The 21,755-nt window shown below is 32.4% G+C and overlaps 1 protein-coding gene across 3 annotated transcripts in view; it reads left to right on the top strand.

Moving 5' to 3' along the window:
* The window catches only part of LOC129004996 (cytohesin-1-like), a 112,300-nt gene that overhangs the window by 7,265 nt on the left and 83,280 nt on the right, over nucleotides 1-21,755 (top strand). For 2 of the 3 annotated variants that reach the window (XM_054433738.1, XM_054433737.1), the window contains exon 1: nucleotides 14,311-14,428. Coding sequence is in view for 1 of the 3 variants with exons in the window: in XM_054433735.1 (XP_054289710.1) it covers nucleotides 2,709-2,782 (74 nt within the window). In the remaining 2 variants the exon portion in view is untranslated. Of the gene's footprint in view, nucleotides 1-2,708; nucleotides 2,783-14,310; nucleotides 14,429-21,755 lie in introns of those variants that run through there. The other variant, XM_054433735.1, reaches the window with a different exon arrangement.

The following is a 21,755-nucleotide window of genomic DNA, read 5'->3' as shown; positions in this document are numbered from 1 at the left end:
ATACTAAAATGCTATGGAAAGTGATGAAAACAGGTCCACGATGTAGGAAGTAGCTTAGGAAGTAGTAAAGTATGAGCATAATGTGAGAACCGTCTGTGGCAGTTAGATTAATGTATCTTCAATCCTAAAATGCTAAGAGAAGAGAAGGAAACAGGCCCCACGACGTAGGAAGTGGTGAAGGAAGTTTCAAAGGCTGGCAGTGGAGAGTGGGGGAACTGTTTGGGCAGTTAGATAAATGTATCTAATACCATTATATAGTCAATATACCAATATACTGTATAGTCAATTCTAATACTTAAATGCTACGAGAAGGGAAGGAAACAGGTCTATGGCGTAGGAAATGGTGAAGGAAGTAGTAAGGCTTGCAGTGCAGAGTGTGGGAACTGCCTTTGGCAATTACATTAATGTATCTGCAATCCTAAAATGCTATGGGAAGAGAGGGAAACAGGTCCACGACGTAGGGGGTGATGAAGGAAGTAGTAAAGGTGAGCAGTGTTGAGTGTGGGAATGGATTAATGTATCTGCAATGCTAAAATGCTATGGGAAGAGACTGTAGACTGTAGGTTAAAATGATTACAAAGCACAAATCGATACATATTTCGATACATGCAATCATTTACAATAGAAATTTACAACTAAGTTGTCAACAACTGATTTTTACTCCATAGAGGCTAAAAACGATCTTTACTCCCTAAAGAGTAAAAATGCTACTTTAGACCCGCAACGCATGCATTAAAAACGACTGTTTTTACTGCAGTATGACAAAAACAATATAGGCTAGTATGAACCCCTGATGACTCCGCTCAATTTTGTGGATGCCTCTGCAAACGCCACCTAGTTATTACTTAATTATTATATTATTAATATTAATAATAATGATAATTATTATTATTATTAATTACTAAAATAAGTCAGTGACCGGATTTTGTAAAAATATTTTCCGTATTCTTCTTATTATAGCCTAAGCACTAAAAAAAATATTTTTTTCTTCATTTTTTACAAACTTTTCTTATTTTTATCATTATAAATATGCCTGATAAAAAGTAGACAAATTTAAAAAATCACTTTTTTGAAAAAAAAATTAATTATTTCACTGCCTTATCCCCTTAAGCTTAGGTACATGATAACATTTGTAATTTTTTAAATTACAATTTATAGTACTGTAAGCCTACTAATAATACTGTGTAAACAATTTAAATAGGTTAGTATATATAATTTACTTTTACCAAAAACAATAAATTAAAACTTCTGTTTGTTTGGATTCTTAATATTTTAAATTACTTTACCTACGACCGCTTTTTAAAGTAGCCGTTTCAGTACAGTTCTTAGAAATGAAAAGTATCTCATAACAGCATTGTTTCCTTTCATAACAGCATAGTTTTACCACAGAAAACATACTACTATAACCCAGAATGCCAACCTACGGATTGACAGGCAAAGCTACGCGTTTTGAAAGAGCTTTGCCTGTCAATCCGTAGGCAGCGCCACCAGCGTGGCCATGCACTCAGCAAAGCAACGCTGGTGGCGCTGCCTACGAATTGACAGGCAAAGCTCTCTCAAAACGCTTATTGCTTTTTACCATGCGGTTGGCATTCTGGGTTATAGTAGTATGTTTTCTGTGGTTTTACTCATAACAACACAGGTAACAGACCAATGAGGTTCAAGGATTGAGAGAGGAGAAGCAAAATTGTAATGATTCGAAATTCAACTAATCAGCTGTTCAGGCCAATTTAATTGTTGATTGGTGCAATTAGTGAATAAGTGTTTGATTCCTTGCTTCACTGGCAGTGGCAATGAGAGGTTATAAACAAAAACATAACTTCTCCTAGAAGTTATGAGTAGTGATTTTTAGCAATTAAAACACCATCGTAGGTAAAGTAGTGTACGCAACTCGCGTAAATAGTGTTAACGACACTCGTAGAAGTTTTTAAGGCACTCGCAAATTTTCTACTCGTGTCGTTAACACTATCTTTACACAATCGTTGCGTAAACTACTATTACTTTTAAATTCTAGTCCAATAACAAGTTATCTTACGTTTTCCAGACATAATTTGTACACTATGTCCTACTAAAAATTCACAACTCAGTACACACCTAATCCAAAGAAATGATAATGGGCTTAAGCATTGACTACATATATATTATAGTCAATGGCATAAGATAAACAACCCACAATTAATAATATGAACTTGCAAGTTGGTCCAATAATAGACAACAAAACTGATCTTTCAAAATGACCCAATATTTTGACTGTTTTAAGAAAGAGGAGTAGGTTAGGAGTTGTTGGGTGGCATGCAGGTTTTTAGACCCACTAGGCTTTTTCTAGTACATGAGCCTGAATTGATGTTTCCTCTAAAATATATGTTCTACCGGTATAGTAAATTCTCATACAGTAAATTCTGTTCAATACAGTTGGGCGAGTCTAGTTATCACGATTGACTTCTCAGAAAGAACTTGCTATAGAGGTTCTGGCTTGATTTGGATAAGTTAGTGGGGGTTTTTTTATGGAGCGGTCTTATTATAGAGGTAATCTTCTAATCTAACATTAACATTATGTGTTATGGTGTTTTCAAGGGAATTAGAAAAGTGCACTTTTAATTGAGGATATTGTGTTATTGAGAATTGAGGGCACTGTAAATGAGGTTCTACTGTATTATGTACATTTTGATAACTTGCTACACCTATTAAACCTGCTAATTCTTTTTCAGATCTTACTCCTGAACAACAGAAGATGCTGATTGAAATCAGGCGTAGAAAAGCTGAACTTCTTCTTGAAATTCAGGTAAGCATGAAAGTTTGTCAAAGACTGTAAGCTCAGTAGCCTACCATTGTTTGTTATTGCATCCAACATTTTCTAAAACAAAAAATGAAAAAATGTTGGGGCAAATGTTTTTCTAAGATTTTACCAAAGAACTGAATTCTCTACTATAGTGCTAAATTACAAGTAACAAAAATGCTATCTAGTTATTAAAAATAAATTATTTATAGAAACTTAAAACATTTACAGTTGAATGAATTTCGTCAAGCTTATAAAAAACCAAGTAATATTTTGGCAACCGTCCCAGGAACTACTACCAATACTAAACATCTGTCAAACTGAATAAGTATTTTGTTTTGTAATTTAAATAAAACTTTTAGAGATCAATAAAATAACAACTTTCCAGCTCTGAATTTCCAGAAGTTTGAGTTATAATTTTATACAATGGATCTCTTGAGTGTTTAAAAGCATAGTAGATGACAAACTAGCTGGTGCCATGTCCTTATAACTGTACAAAGTATTTAGTATTCAATACACCCACATCCTAGTGTATGATACACTGTTACCGAATTGTCAGGACATTAGCACTACTTCCTTTGACCTATTTCCCCTTCCCCCTTCCCCTCTTAGGTTAAGTCAACATCCTATATACCTCCCTCTTTTGGGGCCATGTGCAAGGTAATTGAATGTCTGAATTAAAACTCAACTATCAAAATTCATAAGTATTTTTGAAGAAAGGGATTTTCAATACAGAAACAGTTATCATTCCCTCAAGAGACTTTTTTTTGTACCTAATATTTTTTACTCTTTGGGGATTTTAACCCATGCTTTCATTTTACCTAAGTCTTGTTTATAATCCCCATTTGTATCTGAGAACAACGATATCACGCTTTTCATTTTTGTAAAAGTTGCTTACTGAAAAGAATTTACTAACATATTTGCTTTGATCAAAAGATTATGGTCTCAATCAATCAATCAATCAAGAAATTTATTTACACAATAATTGCCAATACATAGGGTACAAAAGTGCAAAAACCACAAATGTTTTGTCTGCACTAAAAATATTGTTTCTTATTTACCATACAGTTTTGTCAGTTTGAATCAGTAGCATGCAGTTTTATGAGTTCTTAATTTTCTCTTGAGTAATTAATAACAAAAAAAAGACAACAAAGACACAAATATCTGTAAAAATTCAACAGTAACAATAACAAATAAACTATTGGAATAAATAACAATAATATATTACTTTAACTTCAACTAAAAATGTAAATAAATTAAATGCATAATTGTAATAGATTAAAACTGTAACAAATCATTCCAAACAAGTTCCTTTAAATAATGTTTAAACATGCTATAACTATTTGCAAAAACCATATGATTTGTGAGGTTATTAAGGAACGCGGCAGCGTTCCGCCCCGCCAAGTCCCCCAGCGGTACCCAGCTGCTGCAGTGTATATATACATGACGTGACAAAGTGGCTTTTTTACTCGTCTATAGGTCTGAAGAAACAAAAGCTATTGAAATAATTGTTCATCTACTGGATAGGGGCACTCATTCTCAACAAAATAAAAAAAAGAATTTAAAAAACGGTTGTGTTTGAGCCAAGAAAAACTAGTTTGAAAATTCACAAATTTTCCGTGTTCTTCTTCTTCTCCTTGAATGTTGACGGACCTACAGCCCAAACCACTTGCTCAATTTTAATGTTTTTTATGTTGTGTGAAAGCCCTTAGCGTGTAGATGTGCCTTTTGAGGGTCTCAAGTCGGTGCGTTGACCCATAAACCCTTGGCAAGCCCTCAAAGTACGATTTTGGCCCATTTAAATAACATGGGATTAAAATCAAAACAAAAGAAGGACCAGCTGCGATTAAATCTCAATTAATTTAAATGTTAGAGAAATTCATAGGAACAGCTGAAAAATTATTTTAAAAACTTTTATAAAGTACCTATTTTTTTCAGGTATACCGAATGATTTGAACTAATTACTATATAAAATTACTTAGAGCAGTGATATTCCCCGATACTTTCCATTGAAAAATTCTCAATTCAATTCAATTCAAATTCATGGTACACTGGTACAGCAGCTCGTCATTTTTAACAGTTTAATACTACTTATCAAAACATATGAATCCTAGGAACTTGAAACTTAGTACTAGTATTAAGGTTTGTTTTATGTTTTGATAAACTAAAACAAATAAAACAATCGAGAAAATCACTCTACGTATGTTAAACAAGCAATTAAAAAGTGATATGTAAATTTAGGATAAATGAGTTTTTCAATATTTGTTTTGCCTTATGCTATTTCTAACAAACCTAATCTGTTTGATTACATTTTTACTTCTCTAATAAGGGCTCAATTTACACTAGTCTTTAGATATACGGGTTTAATTATCAGAACACTTATGTAACACCAACGCATTTTATGTTGTTCAAAATAACCATTGATTAAATTTGAAACTGAGTTTAAGCCCAGGGGGTTTGTTAATAGTAATTTTGGTACGTGTGTCAACAAGTTTTTAATCGGTTTAAAGCAGATAAGACCAAAAATGTAGAATTTAGTTCTACACAAACAAAATTATTGAAATTAAATGAGATGTAGTTGTGCCGTGGTCTATATATCAGAGAAAAGAGGACTTTTATTTTAACTGTTAATTTTCTACAAAAATAAATAAAATCTTACAAAAAACCACTAAGTGGTAACACTTTCCCCGCCAAGTCAGCAATCCAAAAAAGATAATAAATCATTACTTTTTCTGCCAAGAAAAACAATGTAATGTATGTAAGTTTGGCAACTTGGCGGCAGACTTTTGCTCGATCACTTAAAAAATACCATAAAACTAGTTTCATTGAGCAAGTATCTCTCCCATTAGTACATTGCTAAGTGAGAGCTTATTTTACATAAATGCATTCATTAGGTGTTGCTGATTACCTTGAAATTATTATACTTAGTTGGACTAATTAATTAGAGAAGTTGATTTGTGAAATTATCCACGAACGTAACTAATGAAAAAAAACTAAGCAAAAGTCTGCCGCCAAGTTGCCAAAATTACATACATTACATTGTACATAAAGTACATTTACATAAAGTAATGATTTATTATCTTTTTTTGATTGCTGACTTGGCGGGGAAAGTGTTACCACTTAGTGGTTTTTTGTAAGATTAAAACATTTGGGAACAAAAACTTCAAGTGTTCTACTTCCATACTTATTCCTGTGCTTTGGTACAAAATAATAATTCCTTCTAACATCATATGGGTGATTATTGACTATTTTCAAGCTGTCATCAAATAAATGATCAGTGGATATCAAAAAATATATACAACTTACTAACAGGTAGCAGTCTAACAAAATGAAAAATCTTTTATAATTGGTAACTGCTTAATGTGCACTGGAACAATACATTTGAGCGCTTGCTCCTGCAGATGCTCAATTTTCCTCAGAGAAGTCTTTGAAGCATTGCCCCATGCTCTCACGCCATATCTTAATATTGATTCACACGATGACCGAAGTCTAGTTATATAGTTAAAAGTAAACATTTCAATTTCGTTATCAAATTACTTAGCATTTGTATTAGGATTGAAATGATACCAAAACATCTAAAACCGCGGTAAAAAAACTCTTTCTCTACAAAACAATTAATTGGTCTGTTTACTAGATAAGAAAATATTTGGAATAGTTTTTCTTTATAGACATCTTTTTTGAGCTAAACTATTTTTCTCCATTAGCTAATCAATTACATTGCTAGTGTATCTTTAAAAACTAACGTAGGATTCATATTTTTTGTGATGTTATACAAAGTAATATATGTCCAATTTAGTGCATAAAAACTTACGACAATATTATTAAATGTTTAAACTGTCTGACTAAATTTAAAATTGATAAAGCATTGAGTTAAAATTTGTGTGGAGTTGACCTCAGTTCAGTGTCAACTAACCGTATTATAACTGGGTTTGGTCATAATTTTGCAACTTTCTGCTTCGTTTGACTTTGCCTTGGCCCACAGTTTGGACACAGCGGTCCTTGTCGCTGAAAGAAACTGTTTGATAATTTTCTTAGAAGTAGGCATACACTAGTCTTAAGCACTGTCATCACTGCTGTTTATGTTTTTTGAAGCCCCGATTTATCAAGAATGCTTCAATAATGATGATATAAACTGAGTCCCTGCTGTCTGTTTCACAATTTCCTATCTACCAGAGCTCAATTAATTGTTAGTAATTTTGCAAAAGATGTATGGGCACTTCCTTCTTAGGTAATTTTTCCTACATCTGTGTTTTTTTGACTCGGCCAAAAAGTTGCATCAGACCTCCGTTATAAAATCGATGTCTTCTCTAAGCATTGAAAATTGTCTGTTCATGACACTGCCCAAAAAACCTGCCGGTAGTTTTCAGTTCTCAAAATCTACCGCAAAAATCATCGTTTTCGGGTAACTTCAAATAGGGAACAGAAAAAACATATGGTAATTTTTTTTGTTTGTAACATCAAAATTTTATTTATATAGGAATTATGGAAACACTGCTAATCGCACGATATTTTAAGTTATGTTTGTAAACAACAGAAATATAAACATTGATGATGACTTTGTATAACCTCAAATTATGTGATCTAATTTTGTAACAATTGGAAGGTTATTTATTGTGACGACACTCCAATCTTTTGTACCTTGTGCATTATAAGATGTGATAAGTTAATAAAGAATTTGAATTTCCAAAGTATGATGAAAATAGTTGTTCATCACACGGATCGACAGAGTCTTTTTGGTACTTAATTATATTTCCAAGCAAAACAATTTGGGTTGATAACATTCTTCGAGGTTAAACTGTGAGAGAATCCATGAAATATTGAAACCTCATAAATATTGGATTCGTGGTTGGTCAGTTAAAGAATCTTTTTGGCATATACAGGGTGAGGCAGACCTACTACGTAGACCTACTACTACGTAGCCTACACATACTTTTACCTAATTCACATAATGAAGAATCCATTTAAAATACTTAACACATGATCGAAGCACAGGGTGTTCCAGAAATGAAGGTAATAGGTTCGAATATCAAGATTTCCTTATATCAACCTATATCTCATTGTACATTTTTTGAAAGCTTGTTTATAGCAACTTTTTGGTGAAAACGGAACTCAATTATCTCAATTCATTTCAAAATGGCAGCCATTTTTGTGATTTTTTTTGTGTATCGACGTAACACTCTATTTTGAAACCACTGAACATTTTTCCGTTCTGATTAAAAATTCGTAATCTTGGTAAACACAAATTTAAAATGATGTGTCACATGGCATATCTGCCGTACTAAGCACAAAGGGGGTATCTGCACCTGAGCTGATTTTGAGAAAAAGAGGTTCCAAGTCTTAACCTCTTAATTTCGGTAACCATGGGCCTAGGATCAATATTGCCATATTTACTGAATTTGTAATTTTTTCCTTTGTCCTAAAATACTACATTTATTTCAAAATGCCTATTTAACACATTTTTATGGCAGATACGGCTAATTGGAACAACTAACTAATCCTAAAATACTAAGTTATATAGCCGTATGTACAACTTACTAAGCTGATTAAGTAGTATCTGCGGCAGTTACGGCTAAATTACATTAGTAGCACACACTTACAACTAGGAATGCTTAGTAATGTATGTAGAACTATCTACTCATCTATATATAAAGCCAAAAGTACCCATGAACTTTTGAGAAAACTACAAGTCACACCCCCATAAACCATATACTTAAAATGTTCGTCATGACGAGAAACCTTGCGCAAAATTATCCATTATTTCATAAATTGCCCTATAAGGTTGTAATTGCTTTCCAAAGGGAACTTTCCATTAACCTAATGTTAAAAATACCTCAGCTGTTATTATTTGTTTATTCTGTTATGTTTATTTCAGCTTAAAACTTAACCAATCAATAGTTTTATTAATACTTCTATAGTAAAACCGGGGAGCCCGTGGGTAACAGCTAGTAAAATTATAATTTGCCAAGTCCTGATCATAATACTAAAATTAAAAGTGTCTAGATAATTTGACCTGATCATTAGAATTATTTCAGGAACAATTAATAGCTTAGGAATAGTAAAACAGCTGATAAAAACCAGAATTTATTTACAGATAATAGTAAACATTTTTGCACAAAAAACTTCTATTAGGCTAAATTATTCTGCAAACAAGGAAAGTTCCCTCTTAAAAACACTTATTATAAAGCTTAGAAGTAAAAAACAGTCATAAATCAAATCAACTTATTAACAAATTGATGACCGGCTTAAAAATGAAACAAATGTAATTAACACCGGTAATTGTCATGGTTTTTCATTGCACTAAAAAAACCTCAAAAGAAAATATTGTCTGTATTAATTATCAGATTTATCTGAGATCACTGGGATATTTTCCCAAAATGAGAAACGGCTTTGCGGAACAATACCCTTTTTGGAATGTAATAGATTCTTCAAGATTGCATTTTTTCTTGATGTCGATATTTCGACAGGAGTTTTATAGTTAGAGGGTAGTTTTAGTCCAGTTTTCAAACTCAGTGTGGTGAGAAAATGTAATTCTTTCCACTCTTCATCGTCATAGGAGGTTTAGTAGAGGAGATGGAAAATACCTCTCCTTGCTTGTACCTGAACCACATCTCGTAGATATGGACGGCTATCAATTATTATCAATCATTAAGATGGGGACGCCACTTAGGTGCGTATTTTAACCCAAATATGAGTGAAGGGTGAGTGTAGAATGGTGTGAGATGATCTGTGTAGCTTTGTTACTGACTAAGATCAGCTGTTTCATTAGCCAGGATCATTTATTTAAAGCCCAATGATCAGGAACAGCTGGGTCCAGTTTCGAACCATCAAAAAGCTACTGACTTTTCTCAGGAACAAATATTTCAGGAAACGTACAGACATATTACAGGAATATTTATAAAAGAGTAAGCAAAACTGTTAATGTTACCGATAACTTATAACTATAAAAAATAGCTTAGTACCGGTAATTGTAAAGTTAAAAAGAGTAGGTACCTAGCCTGTATGATAAATTTTAATTAGGTATTGCCTGAAAGTGCTTATATTTTATTACAAAAAAATTAATTTAAATAGCGTAATGATTTTTTTTTAAATTTAAATTACAAATAAATTTTGTTGATTGCAATTGGTTCAATTAAAGGTGCTTCTTATACTTAAGTGTTTAGATAATCTTGTTGCCTGTCTCGTCTTTCTTTTCCTTTTCGTTTTCTGCATGATCATCTAATTTTGTTAGTTACTAGAACAAACAATTCTTGCAAACATGTGAGAATGTTGCCAACATACTAAAGCAAAAAGGTGGCAACTGCTACTTTACTAAGATATAAAAGTTGTATGTACGTATTAATAAGGGAATAAGATGTATCTACAGCAGATGCGACTTTTATTGCTTAGTAAATGTCACTTACAGCTAAAATCCCCTAGTAAAACATGTCATTCGTGCAGATACGACTAACTAAAAAATACTTTTTTAAAGGAAATTATTTGTTGTTACGGCTAAAATACCTTAGTAACTGATAGGTAAAATCAAGCTGTTTTAGTAGGTATCAATATCTCAATATAGCCAAAAATTGCAGATACCCCCTTTGTGCTTAGCACGGCAGATATACACAGGCATATAAATCCCTGTATGCCAAACCATTGATATTGAACCAGGGAGACTACAGAATTAAAATTTTAATTCTGTGGTCGCTGATTGAACTCTGATTAACATAAATTAAGTTTTTAATCAGTCAGAGAATCAATGCAATCTTGAAACCCTTCTTTGAAATATTGAAAATCTTTAAACATCTACAAAAAAATATTGATAGCCAAAGTATCAACTTTTTGTTACAAGATAGGCCTAACTTATTTTTTTATTATTTCTTGGTGATTGAATTAAAAAAAAAAGAATGGGTCAGAGATTCAACAAAGTTTAGAAGTCCTCTTATTTTGTTTACTTTGGCAGGGAATTTAAGAAATCTTGAAACATTCTTTTAAGGGTGTGCTTCCTGGGAATTGATGGGGTCTTGAAAATCTCATAAGACTTTCTTTTGTGGTTAGGTCAGAGAATCAAAACATGCTGAAGTTTGTTTGTAGACAGTAAGGCAGTTGCAGTAGATGGATACCATTCATTCCAGCCATCATCCGCATATTAAGATGTTGCGGTGAAGGGATTTACTTTCTCCGTCTTGCATAACTGACTTCTCTTTGTTGTTGGATGTTAGCAGATTTCTGAAGCTTGCCGATTTTTATAGCGGTATTCTTACACGTCGCTTTCTTACTGGCATTCATTGTAATACTTACTTAGTAAAAATATTTGTTGTGTATTGACCAATATCAAACATTTCATGGTGTTTAACTGAGTTCAAGAAAATATGATTTCTTATGAAGTATACCTACCGGTAGTGATTATGTTTGAAGAATGTTTTAAATTTTGTGGAATATTTTGTTATTCATCCTATTCTGCTAAGCAATGTAGTTCTATGAATTTTAGATTAAAGTTAAATTTTTGTTTGCTTTTTACCTAAACAAGAAGTAGGCCAAAGGATGGTGTATCTTTCCATTCTGCTGAAATATAGAAACACCCCTCCGATTTTACTTAAAAACTTTATCCTTCATTTGTGAAAGAAAATATACATTTTTTTATCCATAATTCAACTAATAGGCCTATACTTTAATAAGATTAAACAATCATCTTATTTCACCTCATAAGAGTATCTGATCATATACTCAAATCAAACATACAAATTTGCATTCATTCAATTATTTTTAATTCTTATTCATTACTTTGAAAAGGTTACACTTATATTGTTATTTATTTAACAAAAAATTGATTTTTCCACTGATTACTGGCACTCTATGTTATTTTGACACCTTATCTGTAGAATACTTTCATGACTGGTTCTCTTCAGTTCAAGTATCTGATAACAAAAGTGGTTGTTTTTTTGATAATCAAACTTGATTTATGTTGAATATTGTTTTTTCCACAAAATATTTATATAATATATTTTTATAAAGCTATGCTGAATCCAGTTTACTGATATTATCCATGTCCTTATTTGTCAACCTGTGAGAACCTGTTTGTGAGCTTCTCTAAGGGTTTATTTATTTTTCACGCTCATCTAAATTATAATTACTTATGCATTCTTTAAAAGCTATTGGAGCAGGCCATGGGCTTTTCTACTTAAGTTTACTTTATCTTTTTCATTTTTACACAAATCAAAACATAAAAGATAACTGATTTGTTGGTAACCATTTTCAGTGTATTACACAACTTCTTTGCAAAATCTTTAACCATGGGAGTAATCCAATATTGTTCCATCAATGTTTGTGGCTTTTCAAAACTTCTGTAAGTAAATAGCGCCAATCATAACCTTGTTTAACAATCTACCTACTTTAAGAAAGCATTAACTAACTTAGTGGAGGATAGAAAATTATCAAGGACCTAGTGTTAAAACTATCAACTCTTATAATCAACTACTTCTGAGTATGGGATCAAGAGTTTAGCTTTGGATGCCAGATATCTTGTTAATACAATGTGCTTAGTTGAGTTTGTGTTGGTGCAGATTTTTTTTGGTATTCCTTTCAACAGGTAAGAATCTGACATTTATTTCAAGGTCAACAGATAAAGAATCTCACATTATCAGACTGACTGGTTATCAATAATATCTATAATCTTGCTTATTACGATACAAATAAAATTTGACATTCCGTCCCCAGGTTGCCCATATTTAAATCGAAGCATTCTGATTTCTGTCAAACAAATATCTTTTGAGACTCCAATAGATAGTGGTGCTGTCAATTCCTGATTCCTGTCGTATCCAGGAATTTTTCAATGAAGCCAAACTGCAACATAAAAATATAACACACTTTAAAATATAGCATTAGTGCCCTCCACAAGTAGTTATTATACCCATCAATGTATACTTTATACTTTTCTTTGAAATGGCTATATATATAGTCTAATATAGTTAGACTATATACATCAATGATTATACCTTACATTAGCATGTCTACTAGCAGTATCTAAACTCATTTTAAATATTTAGAACTAAGATGATACAGTGCGTTTCTAAAGTGTCTAGACTCTTTCAATTCTAAGGTAATGAAGGGCCAAGGTCGAGTGATTGCATTTGATAAATGAGTAAGCTACAACGTGATGAGTAAGCTACAACGTGCTGTTTGTAGATAGATGGGCATTTAGTTCATGAGGGCGTCCATAGATAGCACCACTGTACTGCAATAAGAATAACAATCTAGGTACTGTTCAAACTAGAACTGTTCTAGTGTACTGTACTGTATCTGTATCTCAATACAATTTGTGCTTTTCATCGGGAAATTAACTCATAGTAAAATAAATATAAACCTTTTATCGCATTGTATGTGTTAATGATAAATACAAGGATACTCTTTATCCCTATAACCCTATCACATTGATCACTATTCTAATATTTTATAGATAGTTCTATTTACTGTCTTGTTAAAGTCCACATTATATGTGTATAATTAATTATATAGAATTTTGATCAAAAAATATTTTATTGTAATCTTTGTCCTTAGATAGTTCTGATGCCTTTGAATATAAAATTTTATGTATAATGCTATACGTACCTATAAGTTAACCATTGAATTATAAACACGGAAATGGGAATAAAATTTTTTTAACTTTGTTTTTTATTAATTTAGATTGTTATTTTTGCCACGTGATCCTAAAATTAAGTCATAAAATCTTGAACAATTTAGTCAACTTCGGACTTCAGCATTACCGAACATGATGCACGTTGCTAAGCTTAAGATTTCACAATGGAATGTATATATTGGGTCCAAGTGGGTGATCCTAATTAGTAGGACTAACTAGCTGATGATCTGTTGGTAGACTGTATTCCAACATTTTTTTCCTGTGTTTTACATGCATTAACGTTTGAGTGTGTTGATTACGTATGTTTTCTTCTTATTTTTGTAGTTTTAAATTGCGCAACTCAATTATTGGTTATGATGCCACAAGAACAGAATTTACTTGTATTAATGATTTGAAAGTTAACAAAAGTAACTTAAAATTTAATATAAGACCTCAAATTAACTAAGTGTAAACCACAATAAAACTTAAAATTATATTTAGTTGATAAGGATAATAAGTAAGTACCGATAGCCTATTTTAGATTAATGGTTTAATCAGTGCTTTTTTAAATTTAAACTTTCAAATGCTACTGGCACACTGCTGGATAGCTCAATCAGTCCAATCATTTCAGCATTAACCTAAACAATATTAATTTCTAGGTTAAAGCGAAAGATATGAAATCACGGAGATAATTCTTTCAAATATGACTGACAATGTTCTTTGCATTCCTTCTCATAATAGCTTTGTGGCATTGTCATCACCAATCAGCTGATATTGACAGATAAACACGTCCCATGATGCTCTGCGTCACCATACTGTGCAGACGACAATCAGCTGTTCGCGTTGCAGTCCACGGATGTGCCGATAGATGGTGTTACCGGCGCGTTATTATTAGTCCAGATTGTAACGTGCCAAAGTAGATTCAGATTCAGTCGGTCGTGGAATATTTCGCACCGTTTATTTACAGTGGAGTGTTTATTGTGACGTTTTTATTGTTTTTTAATCCGAGCAAGTTTGTGGCAGTGATAGTGATGTAAATAGTGCATAGATGTTTATGTGTGGTGCGTTTGATTTGGTGTTATCAAATTAATTAGTGCAATTTACCTATATTGTGGAAATGCAATCATAATAAATTACACTATACACACAACACTAACAATGCTAAGTATATTAGTGGGCATTAAATACCATTTTTGAATGTAAGGCAGGTGCCTTAAAGCTATTGCAAATATTATAAATATAACAAGTTGTTAATTAGTGTATCATGTATGCCGCATTCAGAAAATGTTTTATTTTTCAATCGGTATGACCCGTTATGTTACATTGGATGTCATTGGGAAAACTAAATTGTGCAAATTTCGATAACAAACTAATTAACCCGTGTTTTAAAGTTTATAGTCCCATATCGCTGCAAACCTGCACACTTAGATAATTTTGTAGTTGCTTAATTTAGTTTTCATTATTACAGGTTCATAGATAAGTAAATATACTTCCACCCCCAGTATATTCTTAGGTTCCGTGCAGCATTCCCCCTACAAATCCAAACAATTGCTGTTTTTATTTTAAGGCAAAAGCGTTCAACGAAATAAATAAGTTTGTCTAGTTAATAGGGGTGGCACATAATTGAGAAACCTCTATAAATAGCTTACTCTCCTTAAGAATAACATTGAAGACAACAAACTATATCTCGAATCACAATTAATTTTCAAATAAGTACCTGTAACCAAGGTGAATTTTAACCCAAATATGAATAAAAAATTAGTGTATTTTGTAGCTTTGATAACTTTTTTAAAATTCAAACCCATTTATTGGTGCCCAAATAGCTCTATAACCAACAAGCGTGGAATCCAATTTAAAAAAGAACAACCTAGAAAACAAGACAATGTTTCGATCTAGTAAATTGTGTAATTTTATGGATCATCTATTCTTAGATAAATGATTGACCTTTAATCAATTTTCATGGCAAATTATCTGTTTTTGTGAACACGTAATCGGCAAAATATACTGTAACTTATTGAAGGTTATTTTGCAGTTCATTATATCAAACCACTGCAACGAGTACGAACTGTTTTGGCAGCTTTACAATTCCACTGAATATGTATTGCTCTCGATAGCGCCATATACTTTAGCAGAACATGGAGGTTGCACATGTGTTTGTAATTATATTCACTGCATTCGTGTTAACAGTTGGCCTTTCGAGTTTAGTACAGAGTATTACAATAGAACTGAGTATTGTCCGCGTATCGCAATGCTGTAGGACGTAGAGGGGAAGAAAATGGTTCTTAAAAGCTACTCTTGAAACCCGTCTCACTATATCAACATTTTGTTATAGGGACTTATTGAACCACAAAGTTAAGTAAAACACTCTTTACCATTCTGTTGCGAAAAATTTACTTGGTAATAACTTCTTAATCATCTATGTGTTATTCCACGAAAAGTATTTTTGTATACTTTCCGCAACGCAACAGTTTATAGCCAAAAATAATTCAGTGACTTTTAGCAAGAATCTTTCTTGAAAAGCTGATTGCAATTTGGTAGATTATTATGTACTAGAAGACAATGTAACCAATACTGTACTGCACAAAACTGGGGGTTTGGACATTCGTTGATTCATTTATGGACAATACAGATTGAAATAAGCGTACATTTAGTAAATACAGGAAGCAATTTTGATCGGAATTCTAGTTTTCCGGGAGTAGGAAGCGTACAGCGAGTTATAGAGTTATTGAGAGTTACATCTTGAGCGTCGCCGATAGAAATGCAGCTAGTAAAGTTTGAGTTGGAATTTTTATGCTGTAAATATGAAAATAAAAATACTACCGAAATCGTCGTAGCTTTTCGCTACGTACAGGTGTATAGTCAATGGTACAGGCAAATTGTATATTTATTTCAAGGTAGATTTTCAAGTTCTAGTTGTCAAATCTTGGTCTTTGACTCGTTGGGAGATGACTGCGTCGTTGGTACTGCAGAAGATATTAGTCGATATTTCGGATGCGTTGAAACAATCCTTCTTTTGGACCAGAAACAAAACTCATCACCGGAAAGCAAACTAAATAAACTAGTACCATTGACTATACACCGAATTTTCTGTTATAGTCAATGCTAGTACATAGCAAACACGTTTTGTGACAATTATTGTGCATTAAGCTGTATGAAATGCTTAGAAACTTATATCATAAAGTACGGATTAAGTGGGATCTCTTGAAGTTCATATTGGTTTAGGTTCGGATTAACGAGCGTTTATTGAACTCGCAACCGTATAACATGTCCAACGCCAAAATGGAGAAGTGGCTGCGGCAATTATCTGGTATTAGTTTATCACACTGATAAGCGAAACAGCTTCAAGACATGTTGATGTTTCCCAGATGATGGTTTCTCTAACGTAATCTGTACTACAGTTGAAGTTGTAAAGTGGAGTAAATTAAGTGGGGAGGTGTAGACTATAATGTTTAATATTGCTTTGTTGTTGACGGTTTATTTAAATATTGTTCAAATTTATGGAGATGTTGACTTCAATTAGATACAAGTGGACTGGCAGCGGTAAAAACTATAAATTTGTACGTTTCTTGTCAAATTGTACTAAAATTATTTAACACTTTTAGCTAAAAACACAGATAAGAGGCATAGTGCTCACTTGCCTCTACTACAACTAACTCTCGTATTGGGTTGAATGATGTATACTGTATAATTTAAAATTCCTCCTTTTCATGCTTTGTAAAATAAAGGACATTTTAATGATTTTAAATTTCAATTTTTTTTATTACGGTTTTTAGATCATATAGTCTAACATTCTGGTTAGACGGTTAAATCGTCTAACTTATACTCAGGAGAACATGGATTCAAATTCACCAAATCAACAATTGCTTTTAGCTTTGATATGACCGCGACACAAACCGATCGTTTCAAAAATCATTTCATGCTGCTGGTCTACTTTCTACTTATGTAGGAAAAAAGATGATAGGTTCCGAGAAAGGAGGACCTTTGTAGAAAACTCCTCTATAATAATATGTCATATGCCCAACAGTTGTAAATGTACAATTTAGAAACATCTTTATTAATCGTTTGGAACTTGTATTTTGTCATCGAAATCGTATATTTCTAGCTTTGCGTTTGCAGGCACCAGCAATAATAGCCCTCATGAACTTGAATAGTTAAGTAAAGAATTTCAATTTAAAGATCGTTGCAGAACAATATGGTTGACAAAGAGCCATTACCTTATCACCGGCTTATCGCAATCGTTGAAAGCTATTAAGTGATTATAATGGACCATAGCATATGAGTAATACAATGGCTGTAGTACGCTTGCTATTCAATCTTTCCATCTGAGATAGTGGACGTTCAATAACAGAAATTTGAATGATTCAGCATCGTGAGCCATAATTACTTAAGAGTAAATGGAGATAGTGGGGTTAAAATGTTAAAACATTTTTTTGAAAAAATAATTTTGATAGTAGCGCACTTTTACTTTTATCAACGTTTTGATAGGCGAGGACCTAAATAGATTGTGGACCGCATTAATTTATAGATTTGTCATACCTATGGACCCGCTAAAATATCTTAAGGTAGGCTACGTAAATGTCCGTTTGGTGTTAGCCACATATTTACCAACACCAACTATTAAATAATTTTAACCTTTTTTCTAAAATAACTTAGGCCTATTTAAAAAATCTATATACTTGTTTATTGATATATAATAAAATATACTTTGTAAATTTACTTTAAAACAAAATTGAAACATTTAATTACTAAAAACATTCTTCAAGTTCGCCGGACAATAAATACACAAACATAAGAACTAGCTTCAGATTTTACAATAAAAAAATCTACATGCAGTATTTTAAGTAGCTGTTACTACTCCACTCGATTTTTGGTTAATGTCAACTACCTACTAAATTACAGGTAGGCTACTCGAGTACTGTACAGTTGATTCTACATTAATCCGGTTTTTATCAGCTGTTAAGTATGACAACAAAATCAGCTGATAATTATATGACAACTGCCACGTGATTAAGCACGGGATTGATTAGGGAAGTATATAAAGGTGGGCAAATTACAAACGTTGCCTCTAATAAACAAGATTCCATAGCGCGTTCGCGTGCGTCAAAAAGGGAGTAATTTAAATGGGCAAAATACATTTCTAGCAAGTTTTGAATTTGTTTTGCAACTAATCTAATAGTTGTTTCGCCATGAAATTTACGTTTGGGGAATTAGTTTGCTTAAATAATGGTACGGTAGTGAACAAATTTTATTTATCATTTGGGGCAAGACGTATATGCACTCATTTCCCTCAGTTTAATTAGATCATTGACTTAAATAAAGTAAATCAACTTCTTACCCTACTTTAAAATCTGAATTGTTGGCGGTTGATTCGTGTTGGTGATGTTGAGACTATTTTGTACTCCTTTTCTTTAAGGACATATTGCACGTGCTTTCCTGTTTGTTCATTTATGTAATAGAAATAAGATAATGTTTCTAATCATATGGTGTATTTGGTCAAAGATTTTAAAATATAAATTAAAAACCATGCATAACGTAAAAACACCGCCCTCGACATAAATTTAATTGAAATGTCTTAATCTCTAATGAAAACTTTATGCTAAATAGCCTAATGCTTTATAATTGGCTAGAGCTATTGTGGGAAGGACTCACTTCAGACCCTAACGATATTATACTTAATAATTAGTCAAAGCTATTATGCTTCACTTGTGGGTGAATCCGAAATAAATTGACAAGAAATCAAACCAATACTTTCAAAACCATTATTTTTACTACTTTCAGTTTCATATTCGTGGTGTTCGCAACGAAGGAAACTTTGTATATATTTTGTAGAATGAGCCGCTCGACGTTGTTTGTATGAGAACGGCAAACACTCCATATACACTCCAAGCTATTCTGAGTGTTTGATATTGTAACAGACTTCAGCGTTCAGCCAGTTCAGCACGTCTGTCGCTGTGTTTACGTTAGAGTCTTCGTTTGGTTTTATACTCGTGTATTTACATTGGTTAGGAATGTTTGGTTTTCGAGTTTTATTAGTTTTTGAGCAAGTGTTTTATCCGCTATCTGCTGGTTGAAAAGTGTGAGAATTTTCACACATTATTTGGTAGAGTATATTCTTTTAACCCTAGCAGTGGCCAACCGTCGTCTGGTTACGGTATGACGTTGATGCTTAGAATGGCCAAAGTCGTCTGGTTACGGTATGGGCCGACATTTTTTTAACGGTAAAAAAAACACTTACAATCAACTCAGATTAGAATAATATATATACCATTCGAAAGATCACATTCTGAACTTTCATTTGATTACATAAACAAACCCTGTAGCAGGTATATAACAATGTCACGACGATTAGAAATCAAATGAAATTTTGGCGCGGTACGACTTTTGCAGCCGACACTTGGGAACTGGCAAAACACGTCTTGTTTGGCATTACCCTGCTCGCGTAATTTTCGTCTTGGGATGTTGCGGGTGGTACCACTGGATAGCCATTGATTTTATCTTCATTGTGGTAGTGATATTTATAACTAAATATTGATTGCACAATCGGTACGATTTTATGAAAACAGCTGTTTTCGAAATTTCTAACAAATGGCCAACAGTCGTCTGGTGACAGTATGGAAAATACGAATTATATACAGTGAAAGTTATTATTACTAGTCATATAGTATATCATTTTGAAGAGGAAGAAATTTAGATTCAGAGAGTGGCAGCCCTGCACTCAGGGTTATTTCTGTATGCTCGCATGTAGACGACGGAAGTGAAGTGAAGTGAGTCGTGAGTCATTACTGCTGAGGTCTGTCAGCTGTCTTGTATTGCCATTGTTTGTTTGTGTTGTTTGTTGCCAGTAATAGTTTTATCCGCGATTTATTACTAAATATGTTATTAGTTCGTAGTGTTAGTGTAAGTGAAGTGTTGTGTGTGTGTATAACAGTTATCTTCATGCATAAATATTACTGAATTGTGTGGAATAGTGTTCATAAAAGGTTGTATTTTGTTAGCATCATGTCCTAAAATGACGATTCTGACATTCAGAGATTGTTGTACCTATATAATGATATACCCAAGGTGTTATACATTTTTATAAAGGTAAATGAATACACTAAAACATGTTTACAATGGTTTGGGGGTAAAAAATTTTGTAAAAAAGTTATAGCCTATACTAAATAGGCCTACTACTGTATTTTGTTAGAATCATGTTCAAAAATGATGATTCTGACATTCAGAGATGCTATATATGGCCTATGCTATATAATGATTTACCCAAGGTGTTATACATTTGTATAAAGGTAAATGAATACACTACAACATGTTTATATTGGTTTGGGTGTAAAAAAATTGGTAAAAAAATTATATAGGCTACTAAATACTGCACACTCTATTTTCTCGAAATGCGCAAAAAATTCAAAACGTTGTCAAATTGATACATAATCATAGGTGAAAATAAATTTTTACCATCATACTTATGACTTTTTTGGATTCCTTACTTCATTAGCTTTACAAATATGTAGGCTACATATCATCAGCCTACATAATGTTTCACAACACAAGCAAACACTGTAGGCTATAGTTTACACTTATTTGCGGTTTTGCGGTTATTGTATTATTATGTCCCTATTACGTACCTACAAAAAAAATATTTCTAACATTTTATACATTTTTATGTAGGTAGGCCTAATTGAATACACTACAAGATTATTATGTTGGTTTGAAGTAAACAAATTCGGTACAAAAGTTGTATACTAAGTACTGTGAATTTTTTTCTCGAGAAATCGCTAAAATATAAAAACATTATTTTATATACGTATGTTTATAGGTAAAAAATTATTTTTACCATAAACTTTATGACTTTTTTTGATTTCTTACTTCATTGGCTTTACAAACATGTATATATCATTATTAGTATACACATATATTATAGAACTTTTTACTACATAAACTAACACTGTACGGTTTTCAATTTTTTCGGTTCTCCGTTTGTCATTATATTTCGCCCCAAAAACTTAGAAAAAAAAATATTTTCCTAACATGTTATATATTTCTATGTAGGGAATTAGATTGTCTACAAAATGTATATAATGAATTTCCCATAAAAAAATCCGTAGAAAAAAAATGCAGAGGCCGCTTTTGAAATTTCAACAAAAAAAATTCAAATTTTTTTATTTTTTCACTTTACCGATAAAATACACTATCTAAATCATTATGATATTACTATTTCTAGATTCTCCTGTTCTTTCCGAACAAAATGAATATGAGGTTGGCTAGGTTTACTTGTACGGTTGAATTTTTACGAATTTTCAAAAAATGGTCTGCAAAATCGCCAAAATGGGTTGGCCATTCCCCACTTCTAACATTGGCCACTGCTAGGGTTAATCTATGGTACAATATGAAGTG

Source organism: Macrosteles quadrilineatus, unplaced genomic scaffold, assembly GCF_028750875.1.
Source record: "Macrosteles quadrilineatus isolate MER2022 unplaced genomic scaffold, UCM_ALF_1.0 Scaffold_14__1_contigs__length_3811126, whole genome shotgun sequence".
Taxonomy (NCBI): Eukaryota; Metazoa; Arthropoda; class Insecta; order Hemiptera; family Cicadellidae; genus Macrosteles; species Macrosteles quadrilineatus.
The sequence above is the reverse complement of the archived record's forward strand: the minus strand, read 5'-3'. Positions and strand labels throughout refer to the sequence as shown.